Source organism: Lissotriton vulgaris, chromosome 1_1, assembly GCF_964263255.1.
Source record: "Lissotriton vulgaris chromosome 1_1, aLisVul1.2, whole genome shotgun sequence".
Taxonomy (NCBI): Eukaryota; Metazoa; Chordata; class Amphibia; order Caudata; family Salamandridae; genus Lissotriton; species Lissotriton vulgaris.
Window position 1 is genome coordinate 320867239 of NC_141685.1, and position 24612 is coordinate 320891850.

The 24612-nt window shown below is 45.8% G+C and overlaps 1 protein-coding gene across 2 annotated transcripts in view; it reads right to left on the minus strand.

Annotated features, from left to right (window-relative positions):
• Nucleotides 1-24612, minus strand: part of LOC147747116 (vitamin D3 hydroxylase-associated protein-like) — a 413994-nt gene that overhangs the window by 230637 nt on the left and 158745 nt on the right. For both annotated transcript variants that reach the window (XM_086952365.1, XM_086952366.1), the window contains one exon: nucleotides 17695-17825. In XM_086952365.1, the coding sequence (XP_086808491.1) occupies nucleotides 17695-17825 (131 nt within the window). The remainder of the gene's footprint in view (nucleotides 1-17694; nucleotides 17826-24612) is intronic.

Below are 24612 nucleotides of genomic sequence, written 5' to 3' on the forward strand. Positions count from 1 at the left end.
ATAGATTCCTGAACAAAATAAAGGGGTTCAAACACAGGCCAGACCCTAGATATTCTCAGAGACAACATCCAGGGATAGTAACAACATATAGTGTAGGAAAACTATGCCTTGACTGGCTAAAGAAATCCACACTTCCCGAAATAAAGCAACACTTAACTTTACTTAAAGAAGGTGCTGACTTGCGAGATTTCATAATGGGACCTCGCAAACAGCGTCAAAAACGTTTCATATACGCCGGTATATACGCAGCTTACAATGACGCTTGGAAATTGAAACAAATTGAAACTGCAGAAAAAATACGGGAAATTAACCGTATCAATTTGGAGAAATCACTTTCTGTAGTGGACAATGGGTTAACGACTCTGTCCTCCAGAATCTATTTACTGGACAGCATTGTATCATCTGCTATTGATATGTTAGAGCAGGACATGCTAATGTTACAACATGGCCAGTCCCAATTACGTTCTATTGTACAGCTAGGTTGGACGTTGCAAAACCTGCGTTCAGGCTATGTGCCATGGCGTTTAATCAACACAACGTCATTTTTTTCTATCTTTAACGTTACTGATAAACAAATCAGTTTGGCACAAAAATGAGCAGACTATACAATACTGAGCATTGAAAAACTTGAGAGATTATCATTGACAATGTCAGAAAGACCTGTCATTGAATGCATAATACATGGCACCATTACAATCCCGATAACAACTTTTTAGTTTCAATACTGCCAAAAATATATACCAGCAGGCCTGTATGAAAGGTTGGGTAAAGGATACATCAAATCATCCTGGAATTTACCTTATACACACAAATGTTACAGTGAAGGGAAAAAAAGAGGTATTTCTTAGTGGTAATGATTGTAAAAAATCACTAAGCAGTACACTCCTGTGTCAAGGTATTAACTTGCATGGGGCCTGTGAAGGTTCTTCGAACAACCTTTCATGTCATCTTCAGGGCACCCCTACTACACAGATAGAGCCATTTTCAGACAGCTTTCCAACGGTAGCTAACTTCTAATAAGTGATCACAGCTGCTGTGGCATGGAGCCAGGAAATCCCTATCTCGTAACTGTGACGGCCAGGGTCATTTGTTGTATGCAAGTATTGTATCCAAACAGCAATCTAGACATGGAGGCGACAATATGGCCTTATGTGAATATCTCTTCTATTCGAATTGATACTTTAAGCAGAATGAAGTCTATTCTTTTACAGACAACTGGGCCTTTAACACCTTAACGGCTATGGAACGTCCAGCTCCAGCGCTGAACGTTCCATTGCGCAGGTGCAGTTGGAACGTCCAATGGCCGACGGCAGCACTCCCATGGTAGTGGTGCCGTCGGCCGCTGGACGGGCACAGCACTTAAAGTGTTAACCTCGTCCAAAGAGACGTATGACCTGCAAGTTGCAAGGACAGCGGCAGAGATACATACCCTATTATCGACAAATTGCCTGGTGCATTTCGTAGAAATGTTAAATCAAATCTTAAACATGTCAGATACCAGTGGCATCACACATGTATTTAAGACAATTTTTTCGAGACTGCTAATACCCTTCGAAGCAGTTCTTGGCATCTTCACGAATTTTGTGCATTCGCTCTTCGGTGGCCTGCCTCTTATTTTGGGACTCGTAGCAGGAATTTTATTTGTATTCCTTCTGCTCCGATATGGCAAGCCAAGTCACAGACAAAACTCTGGCTACGATGGAAGAAACGATCCTAGCAATACGACACCGAGACCGTATCACTAAGGTTTTAGGATTGGCCCAGCTAAGAGATCTGAATATTGCCTGGTTTCTTTCATTCAGACCAATTTGGCAAAATTACATCTTACCTGTGCTTCGATGTCTGCGATGCGGAGAAGAATGCGTGTAGGATGTCTGTCTTACACTACATCAGCAGTACCAATGGATACCAATGCTTTGCTTTGTTCGGTAACGACTCATACAACGTGTTGTCCCCAGCGGCTACCTATTCTGATGACGGCATTCGGTGAGACTTCACCATTACGATTAAGTGGTGAAGAGGTACGAGATGAAAGCGGCACCACACAGGTACAGACTTTTGTGAACATTGCTGATCCTGACATCGATGATGGCAATGCATCGCACATATGCACTATTTCCACCTTTTCGGAGTTGGCCCAACTTTCACCTACTGTTGTAGATGAATTTTCTACCGGCCTATCAGAAGTAATGTTTTCCCCAAACAAGGAGAATAATATTTGAAAAAGCGAGCTCACAGCGTTCCCTGAACTCTGAATTCGGCCTTCAGTTTTGATAAACAGAACTCCAAAAAGACAGTGACACTATTATTTTCTCTCTTACCGAGAACGAAATTATTTTCCCCTAATGTCCAAAATATTTACTGTTTTTTGGCACATGGTACTCTGCTATTCTTAGAGAACAGAAGTTCTATTTTTAGAGACTCTAGAGACAATGTTTTGAATCAGCCTCTAGCATATGTACAATCTTGTATAACTTTGTGATGAAATGGTCTTGACTTTTTTTTCTGTATTCAGAGCCATTTCATAAATGTAATTTTTGCAATTCATTCAGCCTATATTCATATTTGCATTTCCTGAATGATAACTCTGCTTGACAGCGTACAGTATAATACTCATTTTGTGTATCTAAACCATTTCAAATGCATTTCATTGTATTTGGGGGGGGGGGGGTTGAAAACACATGCATACCTATATGTCTATATATTGCTTAGTATTTAGTAATGATGGACATTATACGTGGAGTGGGTGTTGTGAATGTATCTAGAACCCTAATTAAATATTCCTGATTCATGCCCTTATGCGGTTATGATAAATCATGTCCTAATGAAGGCATAAGAATCTTACCCATATTCAGTCATAGCCCACGCAGCCCAAATACGGCAAGGCTACTTCCTTAGATTCCTAGAGAGCACAACGAGTTCTTTTGACACACCAAACCTTCAGCAACCTGGGAATTCCCCATGTCTTTGTTTTGATTTGTCGTTGAACTCCTGCGAGCACTAAAGGAACATCAAGTTCTTAGTGACATCTTTTATTGACGTCTTATGTCCAACCTTACGTCAAACACGGCACCTTCCAGGTATAAATATACCAACACTTGCCTTAAGCAACACACAGTGGTGTGGAGCTGAGCAGCTATCTACTTATCCGAAGCCCAGCTGATGCGAGAGCCGAAGGAAGCCGCCCCTCCCCTTTGACACACTGGAGAAGCTGCCTTTTCTCACGCCGAGAAATCCAGCTCCGGTGTTTCCAGTCATCCTTGCGGGTTACTGGGAGATCAAGTCCCGAGAAACGAGATCCAAGACCTCCTTCATTCTATAACCAAGGTACAGAGCTGATTCAAACCTTAGAGAGAATTCTTGATTCAGATTCTTGGCAAAAACCCAACTTAACTAAAAACTGCAACTTACTTACTCCTTCCCACGTATTAGGCTTAGGTCAAGGTACACCGGGGTAGGTGTATCTTAGAAGCACCAGTTAAGTTCGTTAGTCAATGTTTTTATGTATGTAAATATTTTATCCGTTTTAAAGTATCATATGGCTAAGAAACCATATCAATGCTTTTACAGTATTATTTTATAATACTCCTTTTACTGTACGCACTTTACTTTATGATAAGTATTGCAATTGTGGCAATTCATTTCTCTTGCATGAGAAAGAAGACTGCTCAATAAAATAACACCTTTTACTGAAAACGCCTGTCTCTCTATTTCTCTGCACCCTGGTGAAATTAAGCATGCACGATTGACTGAGTGAAATAGCTGTCTATTGTTTTCACACGACTCTGGAGATACACTCCTTATTCTGTGGGAGCAAAGTTGTCATGTTATATGGTTGTCAGAAGCTAATCCCTTCTTGTCTAAATCAGGGAAGTTAACCCCTCCCTATTCATTCAAGAAAGTTTCTAGTGACCTCTGAGCTAGCTGGCAAAACTAATTAAGTCTAACATAGTCAGTAGAGACCTAGATGACCTCAGTCCTACGTCTACACTGCTGTTTATGTTATTCCAATGCGCAGAGCCTATTGGGAATATAGGAACTACACTACAGGCGGAGCTGGGCACTTCCCCACTTGCAATTGAATACGCCATGCTCTGCCTTCACACAAAGGACTTATAACCCATGCATTGTTCATGTAGCCAGCTATGAGCCAGGGCTGCGAAGTCAGACAATTTTAAAGACTTCAAGGGAATTCTGTAGAGAGCTTTCCTACTTCAAAGAAGGACCCATGTTTAAACAAGGACTGGATCTATAGAAGGACTCTCGGAGGACCACCAGCTGTGGTGGCCTGCTGTGTACTCAATAGGACTGCCTTGCTGCATCTGCAAGAACTGCTTTGCTGCTTGGAACCTGCCTTGAACCCTCAGTGGCCTGCCCTGCTGCTTTTTCAGATGTAAATGTACATTTCCTATTTTATTCTATATCGGCCTCCTATACCATTGCTTCTTCTGAGCTAGTATACTGGCGTCCTGAAGATATATCTACATGCATTCTAGTTCTGTATAATTGTTTTCCATCTTGGATTTGGGAACCATTTAACCTTAGATGTATTGTTTATTACCTGAGCCGGTACCTTCATTTTGCCACTATTGTTGGATTGTTTGATGGCCTCCATTTGGCCTATTTCCCAGATGTGTCTCCTAAGTAATTTTTCTTTTAATACTTCTATTTTGTGGTCCAGCACGAATTACATTTTCTCTCTTATTTATATGTTCTCTACTCATGTTTTTCCCCTTTTTCCTAATTTAATATTTTTCAATCCACTCCTTCAACATGGCGGACGTCGTCGCGATGTTCCATCACGGTTACATTACGCTCTAGAGTTCTGCGTGAATCCATGTATTCCGATCACGCGACTGGACGCTGACTCCTTTTTAAAGTAGATCCTGCTAGGCCTGGTGTGGCATCTGCGTGCCGTGTTATTTATGCCAGCATATTAATCATTTGATGCACTGAGGGCTATAGTTATCCTCTGGGGAGCCCTGCAGAAACAGAAACCAGCACGGAGAATGTAATCGGAGTCTAGTTTCTCTCCTTGGCATCATTCAACGTTATATTCCTAGTGTTCCCTTTACGTTTTTTATATATGAACTTACGCAAGCAGTTACAAAACACACCTCTTCATTATATGGTTGATTGTGTATTGGATTTCCATGAACCATTCTACCTTTTTTTCAGGTTTTAGAACAATTCATCCTTATCATTAACCTTGGACCAGTCCCTTGTACGTGATTCAGAATATATTTTCCCTGTCTTTTAACTGCTGCGAGGATTTAGTCTACTTTCCTTTCTGTCATTGCCAGGCGATACACATATAGATCGATAGTCATCATAGAGCTTATATTATTTGCCTCTGTTCCGCCTTTGAGATGTCCTCCATACTATGGCACACTGAAAGATCATTTGAAACTTTACTTCTCCAAGATACGAACGCGACTTATGGGAATCTGATGAAGTTGTTCCTGTATTTTAGGTAGCTATGATGTCCACTGACTCTATACTCTGAGGAGAGAACCCACAGCTATACATTTAACTCTCCTAATTCTATCGATTTTCCTTTATTTATTTATATTACATATGGATTATGATACACCAGAAATAGCATGATGCAAAAAGGGTCATCATCCACATTATATCAATTTTTCTGCAAATATGCATGAGGTCTAGACAACATGCCATTACTATTTTTTTATGGAAAATGATGCTCTCCACGTATTTACATGACTATTTCACAAATTATTTACTGATCTTTGGGTCTTTGCGTGGCGTGATGTCAGCCGCTGACAGATGAGGTAAAAGAAAGGATGTGGCCAAAAAGTGGTCCAAGCGCGCGTACGTTTTGTGAGCTGCAGACTAGTATGTGTAATCGCGCTCTATGGGGTGCTGGACGCGCCATCCATCATGCAACCCTCCCTCCAGAAGCCACTGTCTCCCTCCCTGCGACATTGCCCACGCCTGATGGGACCTCTGCTCAGACTTGTTCACCCCCGAGTCCAACACTATATTCAGATCACCCCCACCAGTATCGAGGCATCCAGAGACGCTAACACCTCAAAAAAGGCTCCTGCCTTTCATTTGAAGCATAAATGGATCCTAATGTAAACTGTGTTTCCCCCCCATTGGATGCGGACAGCTAAAAACCATCCCTTGATGTCTACAATCTGTGAGAATACTTTGCAGTGAGCACGCACGCTGAAAAGAATCGCCACCCCATGTATCTTAGCCGGATTTGCGGACCAAAATTGCAATGGGAAGTGTTTATCTGCCATGCGCTTAGTATCTTTAGAGAGGAAGGGAGTCTCCTGGAGGAGGCACACGTCGCCATCCGCACTCTCTAGGAGGGAGAGAATAGCTGAGCGCTTAACAGGGTTATTCAAACCCCTAACATTGAGGCTGACAATTTTTAAGCCCCTACCCATATCTCCTAAAAAATGGGGGGATAGCTAATGCAACCCCTGACGCCAGCGTCCCCTGAGGCTCCCACAGTAACCTTCCTGTGCCACGTGTCCTCGCCCATGTCCCCTGAAAGCTGGTGCGGAGTCCCCAAAACAAACCCCAACCCCTACCCGAACCCCCCTCCCTAACCCCAAAGACAGGAAAACCCCAAATGAAAAAAGACACAAAGCTCGCCTAAAGTAACAACAGTCTGTCAGACAGGCCCAAATAGCAGGAACGCATGGCTCCTTGAAAGAACTCTTCCAAATCCTGATACAGGACACACCAACGTCCAAGGACATACAAGGTCAACAACTGTTCAGTGAACAGCCTCTCTCCTCCGGCGCCAGATAGAGACCCTACTGGTGCCAAACTGGTGAGCCTTAAGAGACCCCCGGGCTATCGGTTACCAGTGCCACGGAGGTGACAGCAGCCTCCCTCTCCAACAGTCTTGCGGACACATCCGGTTTCGCAGATGCAGAGGGCTTCCCCACAAGCTTCCATTCTGCGGAACGCCTGCGCCGCCTAGCAGGGGATCTGTTTCTTTCTTGCTCCAGCCCCAAAATCTCGAAGGCCGAATCAAGGGAGCGAACTTGGACCAGCTTGCCATTGAACTTGAAAATGAGCCTGAAAGGGTGGCCCCATGAGTAGGGGATGCCTTGCTCTCACGAGTAGTGATGGGTTTAAAGTCCCTAGGTTTGATGAGGGTGGAGGCCGCCAAATCCTGGAAAAGTGCTGGATGGTGGTCCCGGAATTGAATGGGGTTGAGATCACGTTTCCGGAGAATCCTCTCTTTAATCTGAAAGTCATGGACACACACCAATATGTCCGGGGGAGGGGCCCTGGCCCCACGTGGCATCTGAATGTTCTAGGTTTCCTCCTCACCAAGAATATGACAAAAAAGGGCCCCCACATACTCACGCAGGTCGTACCCCTCTCCTTTCCACAGAACCGCACGAATTCTAATATTGCTCCGCTGGGACCGATTCTCCAAGTCCTCAGCGTGTGCTTGGAGGTCCAGGTTTTGTTCCGTGAGGCGAAGCACATCCTGCTGAAGTTGGTGGATATCCTCCGCAGTTTCCAGATCATGCTCCTCTAGCGTCGCTACTCGTTCTCCAACCGCATCTACATCTCGCCGCAATTCGCTCAGATCCGAGGTGAGCTGCGAGTGGATTTCTAAAATGTCCTCCTTTATGGCAGAAAACAAGTCCAGCATGAAGGCCTTGGTCGCCGGGAGCTCGCCATCCGCAGAGATTTGTCAGCAGTCAGAAAGGCAGATCCCCCTGTTGCTTTCTGGAGCAAATCTTTTAGAGGTTTATCTCTCCGATTCCTGGCAGCCGCCATCACGTCCCCAGTAGGGCCCGCTCCCCAGACCCCAGAGACAGGGGAAAGGTGTAGACAGCTCCCAATGGGGACAGTCGATGGCCTTCACAGCAGCGCCCTGTCACGAGTCCCAGAATCACCGGGGAGCAGAACCGGGAGACCACCAGAGTCCTCAATCACTCAAAGCCTCCTCTGGGTAAGGGTTATATCCGCTCATTCCCCGCCTGCTGCCCCTGAGGCCCGCCCATACCGTAAACACAGCCCTCTGCACAGGCAACGTCCAGTGCATCCTCACACTCTCGCTATTGGGCCACGAGGAATCAGAAGGCCCTATACTCTCTGGTCTCTCACACCTCCCGCCGTCCGCCGATTCGCGGACCGAGTGTCCAACTCCCGGTCAAAGCAAGGGCCCAGATGGCTGCCCGCCCCACCAGGTCTCGCCGGCCCGGAGGCTTAGCCCACGTGGGTAGGCTGCAAATTCAAAGAAAGTGCTGCCCCTGCGCTTGCCTTCTCTACAGTACCTGCCGCGCCGGCGACGCACTCTCACAGGCCTTAGGGGGCTTACAGGGAGCGGGGGAGAGTCAAGCACCAAGACGCCGTCCGCCGATATACGGGCAGAGAAAAGGCCCCGCTGCACCCTGCCAAGCACAAGGCCCCTGGCAGACTCCTACCGCCCAGCCAAGGCCCACCTGCAACCACTTCCTTGCACACCAGGACCCTCCCTCCTCTCAGCTCAACCCACTTGAGCCGGCCTCAATCCAAGTAGATGCCCCCGTGTGCCTCACCGCTGCCGCCGCGAAGCTCTTGATTAGGGGGGAGCACTCACACAGTCCCGGGCACCTCGGAGCCCTCACTGAAGTGGGGGGGCAGCTAACAGCCAATGCACATACACACCGCCCACCGGTATACGGGCAGAAAGAGGTTCCCAGAGTCAGCGATAGCCCCGGGACGCAGCCAGGCCTCTGAGTCACTGCCACCCTCTCCTATGGGGACTCACTCCAAGGGACACCCACACACTCCCCCTGACCGGGCCGCCGCACTCTCTGGGGGGTGAACAATGGGAGCCGGGGGGGGTGGTGGGGGTGTCACGAAGAACTCCGGGCACAGTACAGAAATCGAGGACCCCCATCTACATCACCCGCGGAGGCCTCCCGCTGTCTGCCGACCCGCGGACCGAGTCCCGGGCTAACCACTCCCCCGCTCTTCACCTCGCACATGTGTAGCTGGTTGGGCCCGGGCTCCGCCTCAGCACTCTACTGCAGCACGGGGAGCGCACACTCAGCCAGGGGGGGCCCGGTTGCTGCCGCTTCTCCAAGGCAGGCGCCCGAACCGCTTCTCACTCCCTCTTCTCCTGCGCTCCACCGCGCAGAAACCGCAGGTCTCCCTAGACACAAGGAGGGCAGGCAACGTTCCAGACACCCGCGTCCTCCGGGCCCTGCTCTCACAGCTGAAGAAGGGCCGCCTGCTCCATCGACCACCCATTTGCGGCAGCCCCCGGCCGACAGAGGCCGCTCCTCTCTCCGCAGCCACACAAAATGGCGGTTCTCTCACCGCCTCGGGTCTGCCGCGAGCACAGCCCTGCAGCAGGCCGTAGGTCAGCTCGTCCTTCCCCAGCAACCTTGGTCTGTCCGCCCCCCAGCCAGATCGGGTGGAAGAGCCAGACGTCCCATAGTCAAGCTGTGTCTCCGCCGCGCCAGAGTCTCCAACAGAGAAAATTACAAAAAACAATTTGATGGACAGAATGTAGATCAATGTCTTACATTCACCCCAGTACAAGGATCTGGGCCTCAATCCATCGTTTTTTGCACTCCACACCACCCTGGGTCAGATAATGGCTTTATGCAAATCAGCTCTGACCCTGTGCCCCATGGGAACAGTCCAGTCTGAACTACAACAGCCATATCTTTCCCAGACCGGAATCAAGCATCCGAGGACCGGACCGGTTTCGAGGTAACACCTCTCATCAGCCCGGCTAGCTTGACTCCAGTGGTGTGGAGGCTCTGGGACCCACGTCTGAGCTACCCCAGTACACTCAGGGAGAAAATTACGAAAAGCAATTTGATGGACAGAATGTAGATCAATGTCTTACATTCACCCCAGTACAAGGATCTGGGCCTCAATCCATCGTTTTTTGCACTCCACACCACCCTGGGTCAGATAATGGCTTTATGCAAATCAGCTCTGACCCTGTGCCCCATGGGAACAGTCCAGTCTGAACTACAACAGCCATATCTTTCCCAGACCGGAATCAAGCATCCGAGGACCGGACCGGTTTCGAGGTAACACCTCTCATCAGCCCGGCTAGCTTGACTCCAGTGGTGTGGAGGCTCTGGGACCCACGTCTGAGCTACCCCAGTACACTCAGGGAGAAAATTACAAAAAACAATTTGATGGACAGAATGTAGATCAATGTCTTACATTCACCCCAGTACAAGGATCTGGGCCTCAATCCATCGTTTTTTGCTCTCCACACCACCCTGGGTCAGATAATGGCTTTATGCAAATCAGCTCTGACCCTGTGCCCCATGGGAACAGTCCAGTCTGAACTACAACAGCCATATCTTTCCCAGACCGGAATCAAGCATCCGAGGACCGGACCGGTTTCGAGGTAACACCTCTCATCAGCCCGGCTAGCTTGACTCCAGTGGTGTGGAGGCTCTGGGACCCACGTCTGAGCTACCCCAGTACACTCAGGGAGAAAATTACAAAAAACAATTTGATGGACAGAATGTAGATCAATGTCTTACATTCACCCCAGTACAAGGATCTGGGCCTCAATCCATCGTTTTTGCACTCCACACCACCCTGGGTCAGATAATGGCTTTATGCAAATCAGCTCTGACCCTGTGCCCCATGGGAACAGTCCAGTCTGAACTACAACAGCCATATCTTTCCCAGACCGGAATCAAGCATCCGAGGACCGGACCGGTTTCGAGGTAACACCTCTCATCAGCCCGGCTAGCTTGACTCCAGTGGTGTGGAGGCTCTGGGACCCACGTCTGAGCTACCCCAGTACACTCAGGGAGAAAATTACAAAAAACAATTTGATGGACAGAATGTAGATCAATGTCTTACATTCACCCCAGTACAAGGATCTGGGCCTCAATCCATCGTTTTTTGCACTCCACACCACCCTGGGTCAGATAATGGCTTTATGCAAATCAGCTCTGACCCTGTGCCCCATGGGAACAGTCCAGTCTGAACTACAACAGCCATATCTTTCCCAGACCGGAATCAAGCATCCGAGGACCGGACCGGTTTCGAGGTAACACCTCTCATCAGCCCGGCTAGCTTGACTCCAGTGGTGTGGAGGCTCTGGGACCCACGTCTGAGCTACCCCAGTACACTCAGGGAGAAAATTACAAAAAACAATTTGATGGACAGAATGTAGATCAATGTCTTACATTCACCCCAGTACAAGGATCTGGGCCTCAATCCATCGTTTTTTGCACTCCACACCACCCTGGGTCAGATAATGGCTTTATGCAAATCAGCTCTGACCCTGTGCCCCATGGGAACAGTCCAGTCTGAACTACAACAGCCATATCTTTCCCAGACCGGAATCAAGCATCCGAGGACCGGACCGGTTTCGAGGTAACACCTCTCATCAGCCTGGCTAGCTTGACTCCAGTGGTGTGGAGGCTCTGGGACCCACGTCTGAGCTACCCCAGATCACTCAGGGAGAAAATTACAAAAAACAATTTGATGGACAGAATGTAGATCAATGTCTTACATTCACCCCAGTACAAGGATCTGGGCCTCAATCCATCGTTTTTTGCACTCCACACCACCCTGGGTCAGATAATGGCTTTATGCAAATCAGCTCTGACCCTGTGCCCCATGGGAACAGTCCAGTCTGAACTACAACAGCCATATCTTTCCCAGACCGGAATCAAGCATCCGAGGACCGGACCGGTTTCGAGGTAACACCTCTCATCAGCCCGGCTAGCTTGACTCCAGTGGTGTGGAGGCTCTGGGACCCACGTCTGAGCTACCCCAGTACACTCAGGGAGAAAATTACAAAAAACAATTTGATGGACAGAATGTAGATCAATGTCTTACATTCACCCCAGTACAAGGATCTGGGCCTCAATCCATCGTTTTTTGCACTCCACACCACCCTGGGTCAGATAATGGCTTTATGCAAATCAGCTCTGACCCTGTGCCCCATGGGAACAGTCCAGTCTGAACTACAACAGCCATATCTTTCCCAGACCGGAATCAAGCATCCGAGGACCGGACCGGTTTCGAGGTAACACCTCTCATCAGCACGGCTAGCTTGACTCCAGTGGTGTGGAGGCTCTGGGACCCACGTCTGAGCTACCCCAGTACACTCAGGGAGAAAATTACAAAAAACAATTTGATGGACAGAATGTAGATCAATGTCTCACATTCACCCCAGTACAAGGATCTGGGCCTCAATCCATCTTTTTTTGCACTCCACACCACCCTGGGTCAGATAATGGCTTTATGCAAATCAGCTCTGACCCTGTGCCCCATGGGAACAGTCCAGTCTGAACTACAACAGCCATATCTTTCCCAGACCGGAATCAAGCATCCGAGGACCGGACCGGTTTCGAGGTAACACCTCTCATCAGCCCGGCTAGCTTGACTCCAGTGGTGTGGAGGCTCTGGGACCCACGTCTGAGCTACCCCAGTACACTCAGGGAGAAAATTACAAAAAACAATTTGATGGACAGAATGTAGATCAATGTCTTACATTCACCCCAGTACAAGGATCTGGGCCTCAATCCATCGTTTTTTGCACTCCACACCACCCTGGGTCAGATAATGGCTTTATGCAAATCAGCTCTGACCCTGTGCCCCATGGGAACAGTCCAGTCTGAACTACAACAGCCATATCTTTCCCAGACCGGAATCAAGCATCCGAGGACCGGACCGGTTTCGAGGTAACACCTCTCATCAGCCCGGCTAGCTTGACTCCAGTGGTGTGGAGGCTCTGGGACCCACGTCTGAGCTACCCCAGCGGCACCCCACCACGAGGCTCGCCGGGTCGCAGCAAGGCTGGGGCCGGACAGCACAATTCAGGGCAGAGTTCCACCGCTGAGCCCAAAAATAGGCACTGCACCGGAACAAGCAGGTCAGCAGGAGCACCCTCTCCTAATATCCAGCACGGATGGCCACCAGTAGGGTAGATATTCAAAGCTGATGACTGTCAGTACCGGAGGGACTGAGAAACACGTCCTACTCCGCCGCCATCTTAGCCACGCCCCGGGTCTGGGCAGTTTTAAAGGCTGCGTTTGGGGGGTTTAGGGGTGAGGGTAGGATTTAGTCTCAGGGTAAGGTGGTCAGGGTTGATTTAAGGGATGTGGCTGGGTTTGGGGGGCTTTAGGGTAGGTTTTAGCACTGAGGGTGTGGGGGTCAGAGTAGTTTTTTTTAAGGTTGAAGGGTTTTAGGCCTCAGAGTAGGGAAGGGGTAGGGGTAGGGGTAGTTTTTCAGCCAGGGGGGGGGGGGAGTTTAAGGCCTCAGGGTGGAGGGGGGTCAGAGTAGTTTTTTTAACCCCTTCCATGCTGATGACGGCCCCCGTTCATCATGCAACACGGTGGGCGTGTGCTGATGACGGCTGGGGGCTGTCATGATCCCGCCCACTCTTCAGAAGTGCCGCACAGGCGCAGAATCTCACCCGTGCCCAAGGGGTTAAATGGGTCAGGGTTTTAGGCCCCAGGGCAGGAGGAGGGGAAGGGGTTGTTTTAGGGCAGGAAGGGGTAGGTTTAATGACTCAGGGAAGGGATGGTGGGGTGAGGTAGGCGGGATAGAATATTAGGGCTTAGGGCAGGAGGGGGGTCAGGATAGTGGGGAACTTAACCACACATATCCCCTTACCAAAAATGCCTTCACAACGAAATTGCGTGGTAAAGGCTTGCAGGGTAAAGGAATGCTTAGGTAAGACGCATTTGTGGTTCGGGCTGCATTGTACAGGTACACGTGGTTTAGCCATGCATGCCTCTGTCATACAATCTTTCACTAGTGCATATCGGATGTAGGCAGCCCACTCTGCCAGTTTTAGGTTTTGCCACATGACATGATTTATCGCTTTCCAAATATTGCCACACAGTTTTTATATCCTTATTGATATACCAAGTTGTTACAAAAGTACCTACTAGTGAGTCAGCCCAACTAACGGATGATGAGGAGTAACTCTGCCACAGTCCACAGCTTACAGCAACACAACAAGTGCACTGGAGCACTCCTTGTCCTCGGGATCGACTTCTGCTGAACTCCTCCCCTCAGGACTCACTAGCCAATAAAAGTCACACGAGCATTGGAAGGGGCAAAGCCTGCTTTCCATTGGAGACACCCACTTCTACATCACCCCCCTGGGTCAACACACAACTTTTCCATTAAATGAATGGAGCTCTTCAGACCTCGCCCTCGGCCAGAGCAGTATACACCCAAAATCAAGCCTATGCATCGCCAAATAAACTAGTCACACCTTCCATGGTGATGTGACTAGCCCTGATTTGTGCATTTAGGGAGAGAATCGTCACGATTGCTTGGCACATGCGCAGTCTAGTACTACCAAACAAAAAAAATCAAAATCCTTCATAAAAGACCAGCCATTAGCTTTTTGACTAGAGCTGCTCATAGGTTTTTCTCTCCATGCCACTTTCGCTCTTTATCACCAGCCGCCCCTGATAAATTGTATTTTAAAAAGCATTTTGCATTGCTGCAGAGCAACTGCAAAATAACATTTAGAGGTTGCACTACTACAATATAGACTTATTATGCCTAACAGAGACATGGTTCAATTAATCTTGACACTTGATTATGGCGATCTTGGTCACTCTGGCCTACTACATCATTAGCTGAGACTGAGAGGATAGAACAAATAGACAAAGAGTGGTCATATAAAGAGATTCTATTTAAACCATGAAAGTACATTTTGCAGAGCATTTGATATGACACTCGAAACATTTTAGTAACCACTAGTCAGCTCTCATAGTTTTTTTCCAGGGGCATGTTGAAGTATCAGTGATTGGCCATGTGTGGTGCTTTCCTTACTCCATGGTTTTGACGGAGTTCATATGAGCCTGTTTGGACACTTTAATACCTCTTTCGACTTTAGTAACTTTAGAAATGCATTTCGTGAATTACAATTGTCTTACTCTTTACTATGTGTACAGTTTGTAATAGCATGTCACTCCCCAACCCATTCTTAAATTCCCCAACCACTCTCCTGGTCTTTACAGCATTTACATAACCATACACCTATGTGTGTAGAGGTCTCAGCCACTGTGGTGGAGGTCTCTGGACATTAACAGCAACAAAGGCAGAGATGGAGGTCTTCGTCCATAAGTTTTTTCAATTTTTTAGTCCATCATGTATGCAGAATGTGTTACTTTTTTGTGCTTTAAAAAAAATACTTTGAAGTATTAGGTTGTTAGAAATGGGGGTCTCTAGTTAGCAGAGGTATATACCTTTGTCCAAATAGGGACCCTTGCTTCTAGTCAGGATAAGGGTGATAAACACTCTAGAAAACCCCTGCTCAACCCCTTGGTAGCTTGGCACTAACAGACATGCTTCTCCTCAAGGCAGTGTGTAAAGGATTTGTACCAACACCCACAGTAACACAGCAATAACACCACAAATGGACACCTCACCAGTTTAGAAAAATAAAGGTATCTTTATCTAAACTTGGACAAGACCAAAACGACCAAAAATCCAACATATGCGTCTTCAGGAAAATGACTTTTCAGGTTGTTATCAAACATACATTTTGTAGACTCTGCATTTCCTTTAGGGTTGAAAATGTCACAATCACCGTTTTCTTTAGCACCGACATGCGGTGGTCTTGTGGTTATGGGACTCTCCCCACGGGACTGCTGACTCTGTGGTCAGCAATTGCAAAAGTATGCCCCTAAATGCTTTAGAATCAAGTATGAAACACAATACAGGCCCCGCTACTGCCGCTCTCCTCAGGGCAAGTACAGGGTTGGACTCACCCTGAGCAGAGGTTCTGCTACGAAAGGGGAATTGGAGCAGTCTCTTGTAGACACACAACCCGCCCCAGGCAGCTACACACGCAGCAGCTCCGGATTTTGGTCCGAGCGTTACCTGGGGGTTGCTTTCTCTCACTGCTCCTTCTCAGGCACTCTTGGTCTTGGGCAGTTGACTCGGGCTGGCTGCAGTGACGGGCTCACAGTACTTCTCGCAATTCATAGCTTGGGCCGGTGGTGGTGATAAGCACACAGCGTGTCAATGGTCATGCTGCGGGTTACAGTGTAGTCAAGGCTGTGTTCAGACACACGTAAACAGCACAGACCGCACAAAAGTCTCAGTCAGGTAGAACTGTGGCAGATACACGCACACAGCGTCACTTGAGACGATGTTGGAAACGTTGATGGTCCTGAGTTTCCACAACAGGAGGCCAGCCTACTCAGGCCCTTGGAGACTTCTCTTGAGGTTACAGATTGACACAGCACACATCAAAGTCCTTCTTCAAGCAGGGGGGACACAGCACATAGCAAAGTCCCTCTGTCCTCTCCTCAGCAGAAAGAGCAAACTGCAGGCCAACCCAAGACACACAGCAAGGGCAGTATTTCTTCTCAATCTCTTCAGCTGTCCTCTTTGGCAAAAGGTTCTTCTAGAACACGAAGTAGTCTAAAGTTCAGGGTTTTCAGCTCTAATATTTATACCCCAAAATGTCTTTGTTCTCTTTGTGTTAGGGGGCTTGGACCCTGTCCAAACCAGTTCTGGATGCACTCTGCCAGTGCACAATTACTTCCTTTGTCAGTGTGGGCCAGGGTCTTCAGACACTCCGCAAGAGGTGGAGCCAGGCTTTTGTGGAAGGCAGGCACAGCCCTAGTCCGGTACAGGTGCTACTCCTCCCACCACTCCAAATGCAGATCGGCCTATTCAGCCTAGGGCTGACTCTCCCAGACTCCTGGAGCCACCCCAGCCCCTGTCACTCCAAAGCCAGACAGTCAATCCACAAACAGGCAGAGGCACACAGAAAGGTTGGACAAGAAAACAGACACTTTCTAAAAGTGCTATTTTCAAACACAGAATTTAAAAATCATCCTTACTAAAAGATGTGTTATCAAACTCTGAGTTCAAAGATACCAGACTCCAATTTTAAATCTTACTCCTACGGGAAGATATGCTTGTAAAAATATTACAGAGGTTTCCCCATTCTGTCCTATGGGCAAGATAGCCTTTCAATAGTGAAAAACGAAATTGGCAGTATTTCACAATCAGGACATGTTACACACACCAGTACATGTACACCAGTACATGTCTTACCTTTCCCATAGGGGGGTTCTTTGGCCCTACAATAGGGGTGTGCTATGTGTAAGAAAAGGGAAGGGTAAGGCCTGGCAAGTGGGTACACTGGCCAGGTCAAAATGGCAGTTAACAAACTGCGCAAAGGCACTGCTGTGGCAGGCCTGAGACATCTTTTCCGGGCTACTCATGTGGGTGGCACAATCAGTGCTGCAGGCCTACGAGTAGCATTTGATTTACCAGCCCTGGCACACTTAGTGCACTTTACTAGGGTCCTACCAGAAAATCAAATTACCCAATCACATTAACAATTTACAGAGAGAGCATATGCACTTTAGCACTGATCAGCAGTGGTAAATTGCCCAGAGTCCTAAAGCCAACAACCAAAGGTCAGGAAAAATTCGGAGGTAGAAGCCAAACGCTAAAAAGGGCCATTTCTAACATATTTCCAGTGCGTTTTTAATGAGGTTCTCTGCCAAAAAAGCACCCTGAAAAGTCTTGTCTTAGGATGAGTACACTCTATAAAAATTACTGTAAATGCATGAAAAAAACAAAGTTTTCATTGTCATTGTATTTTCATACACTAACTTTAACTTTTGTAGCTAATGTTGCCTTGAATAATCAAGGTTCAAATTGAGAATTATTTTTCCTCAAACAATTAAAGAGAGTTTAAAAATAAAATAAAATAAATACCATATTAAAGTCTGTGCAATGTTGGTCTTTACAAAAGGGATGGCTCCCTGCTTCTTCAAAACTTGTACAGTGACGTTATCTTCTTGGTCAAGGACACCTTGATTTAAAAGACCACAACAGCTGTCATAACCCTACGGAAAGAAAACCATCAACAATGAAATGCTAGAACGTTTCCTTATTGCTGTACAGTTTCTTAAGACTCCAACAATTTATACAATAGAGCAAATGCATAAGTTAGAACTTTAACACACACAAAGCATATTGAAGAGTGTAACATGGGACATATACAGAGAAATGGGAAGCGTTCCTGTTTCTCTCCTCAGCTTCAATTTCTTCATATTCCTCTACAATCCAAAAAGGTGGCGCACAACTGTCAATTTATGACCACGTTATTAAAGTAAAACAAAATGGACATTTAGAAGTTGCTGATAAACTGATAAGTGGGTGGTATTCACCTTTGGAAGCTTGACATGGCCGGTCCAAAGTTGTGCATAGTTATAAATAGTAAAGCAGGTGCAGTGGTACTGGAGCAGAGAGATGGCAGGGGCCCACTGCATCACAATTATGGTTGACTTTTACTACCGACAAAGTGGTGAGTGTGTATTTTTCCTTGCTTGATTTAGGACCTTTATCATCTTTGCAATGTCAATGGTCCCATGTACAACATGTAGTCAATAGCCGGTACCCACAGGCTCCTGTGACATCCCATGACTTCTTCATTTGAATATTTTGCCCACATCTCAACTAAACTAGCATTAAGAAGAATGTCAACAATTTGACCAGAGTTTAAATGTAGAAATAACATACCAGTTTTTCATACACCAACAACATTATACCTGCCCATAACCAACCAGACCCAATCTATGTGACCTTCGATCTCAAATTTGGCATCCAAATTGGAGATCCTCCCAGTTTGGTCTCTGCTGTAGGTGACCCTGCCTAAAATTCTCATGCCAAGTCCTGAAAATCCACACCATCCTTCCCCGCTTCTGTAGCTCCACAGAAGACTCAGGGAGCCAAACTCGGGCCCAGTTGACCTCCACCACCACTGTGCTGAATTCTCTTTAATGCAAGATGTACAGTAAACTTAGCTAAATAAATGTAAATCTTCCATGCCTCATTTGTATATGCTACTACATACAGACATATGTTAATTAAATCAATGATTCCACCCATCTCTGTTCCTTTTAGCCCAAGCTATATAACATGTTCTAGAATCTAGATCAAAAAAAGTTAGAACTCAATACAGCAGGATGAGAGGAAGGGCGAAATCTGAATGGCACACGAGATGGCTGTGTAACCTTGCAGCTCAATCCCAACTGTCCCCCTTCAGCAATACCGGATAACCAAATGCTTAATTTTTTTAGACGGACTAAGGGGCATATTTACAAAGGAATTGAGCAACTGAAGCATCACTTTTTGTGATGCTCTGGTGGTGCTGTGCCCTGTTCTGTATTTACAGGACGGCAGTAAGCCACTTTGCAAGGCTTAACTCTGCCTTGTAAATAAGGTCCCTCGACGCAGTTTTCTACGGCTAAGATGCATACAATGTGTGTTGCTATGGGTGTTCCCATGCGACACCCATTGCTTTGTGACACTGCACCAGATTTAAAAGTTACCTGTAAATATGAGGCAATGCCAAAAATGTACGCCTCCCCAGAGGAGGCGTTAGAGTGGCGCAACAGGAGAAATACTTTTATTTCTCCTAGTTTTTTGCTCTATGTATGCTGCATTCTGGCGTATGCTGTTCCTACCTCTCCCCTGAAGCAGAATACTTTTAGCCTTTAGGTATATCTTTCAATCATCATCTACCTTGTACAGTCTTTTCTCGGTTGTAATCATTTTTTTCTTTCTATTACCTTTTTCAACCTGTTTGCATGTATATTTTTACCTCTAATGGTTTGGGTCTTATTATTCCTCGTTTCTTCTTTTCACCATGTTATTGTAAGCATTGATTTGTGTTTGTTTGATATTTTCATACATTCAGGGAAATATCTTAAGTGTTAAGTGTTGTGTGCTCGCGGGCTTTTCATGCTCGTGTTGGTCTCGAGAGTATGAGCGGGATAGCTATCACGCTCATGTTGTCATTCAAATATGTATTGCCTCGTGGGAAAGAATGGCAACAATAACACTGCGAAGACTTTTATTGCAGTATAAGAAAGGTCTAGCAGCTTATAAAATTCTCATGTGATTTATGATAATGAAAATGAATACATAAGTTGAACTATTCTGGTCTCAATATTGAATCCTTTGTTGATTTCTGTTAGTACCATTAATTCAATTTCATGTGATATATTGTCATACTTTAAAATTTGCTGTGCGTCTGGTAAACCAGTGGTTTCCCCACGAGCTGTTGTTCATTCCACCAATAGTCATCCCAGGTAGAGGGGGAGGAGCCCAGAATGAGGACTTCGGTCTTGTCTGAGATAAGCTTGAGGCAGCTGTCCTTCATCCAGTTGGCGACTGCCTTCATCCCGCAATTGAAGTTGCTCTTGGCAGCTGTGGGTTCCTCCGTCAGGGAGAGAATCAGCTGGGTGTCATCTGCACAGTAGACAATGTTGAGTCCATGACTTCTGACGATGGCTGCAAGTGAGGCCATGTAGATGTTGAAGAGGGTGGGGCTCAGGGAGGATCCTTGAGGCACCTCACAGCTGATCTCTGTGGGTTCTGAGTTGAATGGCAGAAGTCTGACTCTCAGCGTTCAGCCAATGATGAAGGAGCCGAGGCCAAAGGCCTTGCAGTGTGGGTGGTTGACTTTATGTGTGGTAATAAAATATTACATTGGGCTAAAAAATCCAAGAACTTTACTGAAAATGCCAAAGGTTAAAGTAATGTTATATTTAGGTGTGATAAAAAGATGTTTTAGTTTGAAAAAAAGCCTTTAGAAATGTACTAAAAAAACAAAGGTTAAAATTATATTATAGTTAGGTGAATGTTAGTGACAACATTAATGTTTTGATCTAAAAAAGAAAACACAGAAATTCACAAATTATAGTTAACAGAGCTAACTATAACTTGCGCCTCGCCAAGCACTGCTTATGACCTCACATATTACATCACTCATGACATGTTCTATGACGTCATTTATGACATCACTGATGGCATCTCAAATGATATCCCTGATGGCATCATCCAAAGAGGGTCCTAGTTTATTTTATAGTTTACATAATGGCAGGTAGCTACCATATTACTTATCTATCTAATTTTGCACAGCCTGTGTCCAGCTAATGGGTGTAAGCATTGCAAAACACATCGCCTCCAATGAATCATAGGGGTGTAGAGGTACTTAACACATTATACATCTTTTAATTGAGGAGTAAGTCTGTGTGCTGGTGGCAATTGACAACTTGTGTTGAGCGTATTCCATGCAATTGTGTTGGTTCTAAAGAAAACGTTTCCACCAGGGCAAAGATTCTACATATTTGATAGTAAGTATAGTAAGCAGCCTTGAGTTACTAGATAGAATTGTCTCAGCACAACAATTTCTACTTAACATACTAACCTATGTACATGTGTTTGGTTTGCTTCAGAAGATGGGCTATTTGTAAAGTTTTCACCACAGTATGAAGGCGGCAGGTAGTATAATTTTTTAGCACCTTCAGAACTTCGGTATTTTAAGCGAATATTGTTTTTTTTCACTTACAAGTGTTACATAGAGTGTACACTGTTCTTAGTATATAATATTTAATACTCTATGGTGAGTTTCTCAGGAGAGTTTTCACTGTCCACAAACTGTAGTATAGAGTAAACTCTCTCCATAGAGTAAACACTGTTTACAGAACACACTTTTTTGCTCATATCTACTTCAATTCTCAATATAGGTTCAGGGACTGGGAGGTTTAATACAGATAAAAGCTATCCGTAGTAGGGCTTTAATTTTGTAACAGACATTAAGTATCTTGAGGAACTTGGCATTCTCTAAACAGTTGCATACATATTGAATACCGTATGCAATAACAGTTTCCCATATATTTGTGGTTGATAGTTAATGTGAACTAGGCTACCTGTGAAGGGTATGGCATAGGGTCAATGTTGCACATAACACTTGCTTGCTACACCTAAGTGAGTTGTGTCTGTGATGGTATAAATGATGCTTCATATTATTCAGAGCTATTTTCTACTTACATTCAAACCTCTAATGCCTTACTAGTTTATAGTGTAATTTGTACAAAAGAAGCCTGGATGATGTCATTAGTGAAAGTTAAAGTGACGTTATAGTTAAGTGAAAATTTCTGTGACAACGTAACATTTTAAACTGGAAACAACCACTGAAATTCAGCAGGTAGAGTTATCTCTAGTAACTATAAATTGCGCCCTAAAGTAACTATAACTCGTGCCCCTGCCATACACATTCTTTTCACTAATGATCTTATTTCAAGTACTGCAGTGATGTTATCTATGATCTTATAGAACATATAATGAGTGATGGGGGGACTTGCACCATTTGGGGGCTTGTTTTATCTTGGGGACTTTGTTACTTGCTGCTTTGCACATTAGAGCTCCGATCCCGGGCTCAGCCGGGGGTGTGAACTTCCGGACCGGTTAGCGGTCTAGCGGTTCCTCAGGCTGGCCTATTTAGCATACACGATGACGCGTGCGTGCAGCGGGCGCGCCGCTGGCGTGCCAAAGGCAGGACCGTCCCCCTGGCTGTTCCATTCCAATTAATCTACATTATACAAGTAAGGAATTGCATGAATTGAATGTAGGAGAAAGGTAACCTCTTTCTCCTAGGCTATCTATGGACAATATCAATGACACAATAAAGGGCTTTGTTTGTGCCTATTGCCGGATGCCGCATCCGGATATTTTGAATTTGCCAATTAACAACCGGAAGGAAGCCATATGGAACAACAAGAAATCTCAGGATAGTGAAGGGCCTTTGAAATGTATCTTATTTAATGCAAGATCGCTGGTGAAACATAGTGTGGAATGTTCCCTCCTATTGGAGGATAACAACGTAAAATAGCATTTATTACTGAGACAGTTCGTCAGGTCCAGACTTGGTAAAGGCCACACCGCCTGGTTTTTATGTCACACGCTTGACCGACCGTTAAGAAAAGGGGGAGGGCTTGCTATCATCTATCACAAGTCTCTCACACCTAATTTTGTTACGGTCTCTAATTCAGTGAGTGAGGCATTAGCTTTTAACATTTATTCTACTTCTCACAAATCTTTTAAAGGTATACTAATATACGAGCCCCCGGGTTCCAAAAGTGGGTTTTTAGATTCTTTGGGCTCATTGTTAGAGGATGGGTTGTGCCTAGAACCCTTCACAGTATTGGGGGACTTTAACTTCCATCTTGAAATTGCTGATGACCCCGACACGTCCAGGCTGGAACAAATTATGGGTTTAGGAGGTCTCAAACAACTGGTGATACCCCCTACTCATGAAAAAAGTCACACCCTAGATGGCATTTACTCTAACAATAAGAGTTAGCCGGCGTTTCAGTTTTTCTGATTTCACGGTCGGATCACTGTGCAAATAAATTCAAATTGAGTAACTCTTTGGTCCACCCTGCGGGCCTGATATAGGCTAAGGAGATTACTACCAGAGCATGGGGTAAATTTGGTGTTGAGAGCCTTGAATCTGTTCTTTAAAATTCTATGTGTCAACTTCCGGTGGATGTGGAGGAGGCAACGACTTGTCACAACAACTGGCTTTTTAATGCCTGCAATCAGCTAGATCCTCGCAAAAAATGGATACCTAAACAAACCTCCCCTACGGCTCCTTGGTATTCAGAAGAGCTCAGGGCCAAGAAATTGGCTTGTAAACACGCTGAAAGTACATGGCATAAACATTACGCAGAATCCGATAAAGAAAAATATAAAATCTGCATTTCTGGTTATAAACAAATACTTCTAGAAGCAAAAAAGAATATTTTTCTCTGCAAATATCGAAGGCTGAATCCAATTCAAAGGAACTTTTTAAGACGATTGTTAAATTATCTAGCCCCAACACTGCTAAGATACAGGACGACCCAGAATTCTGCAACAAGATTTCAGAACTTTTTAGAGTAAAAATAGAAACTATATTTTCCTCTCTTGTGGATTCGATTAATAACAATCAGACCAACCCCAACAGAAATGATGGGGATAATAGGGTCGTCCCTGCGAGATCATTGGATTCATTCTCCCCTCTGGAAAGACCAGATGCAATCAAACTGCTGGATCTCATTAAATCTGGCACACACAGTGACCCCTGTACAGTGTGGATTATTAAGCAAATCCCTGACTTAAAAGAAACTGCACTTACACCTCTGCTTAATGTAGTTCTATCCTCTGGAATCTTTCCCAAAATATGGAAAAAAGCCTCAGTGTTGTCACTTCTGAAGAAACAGTCATTAGACCCTAAGGACCCTAACAACTGTAGACCGATTTGTAGGCTTTCGCTGCCAGTGAAATTGCCAGAAAAGGAAATGAACAGACAACTTAGTGATTTTTTGTTGATCAAGAACATCTTAGACCCATCACCATATGGGTTCCGAGCTTTACATAGCACTGAGCTGGCCTTATTAAAATCTACGGAGGAAATCAGAGAGGCCGTGGGTAAGGGAGGAAATGCCATTCTAATCCTATTGGACCTATCTGCTGCCTTTGATACTGTTCACCACAAGGTACTGTTGAACAGGCTATCGGATATAGGGGTAAATGGCTCGGCATGGGAATTGTTGCGATCCTTCCTATCGGATAGGTCTCAAACAGTTGACCTTGACAGGCACATCTCAGAACCTTTTACCCTTCCATGTGGGGTGCCACAGGGCTCGGCACTCAGCCCTAAACTTTTTAATATCAATCTGGCTTCGGTTCCAGCTCACCTCCTATGCTGACAACACAAAAATTGTGTTGTCGCTGACGGAGGGAGCGGAAAAGAAGGCAGGTGATCTTTTTTATGAGTGGGGGAAACACTAACCTTTGCCG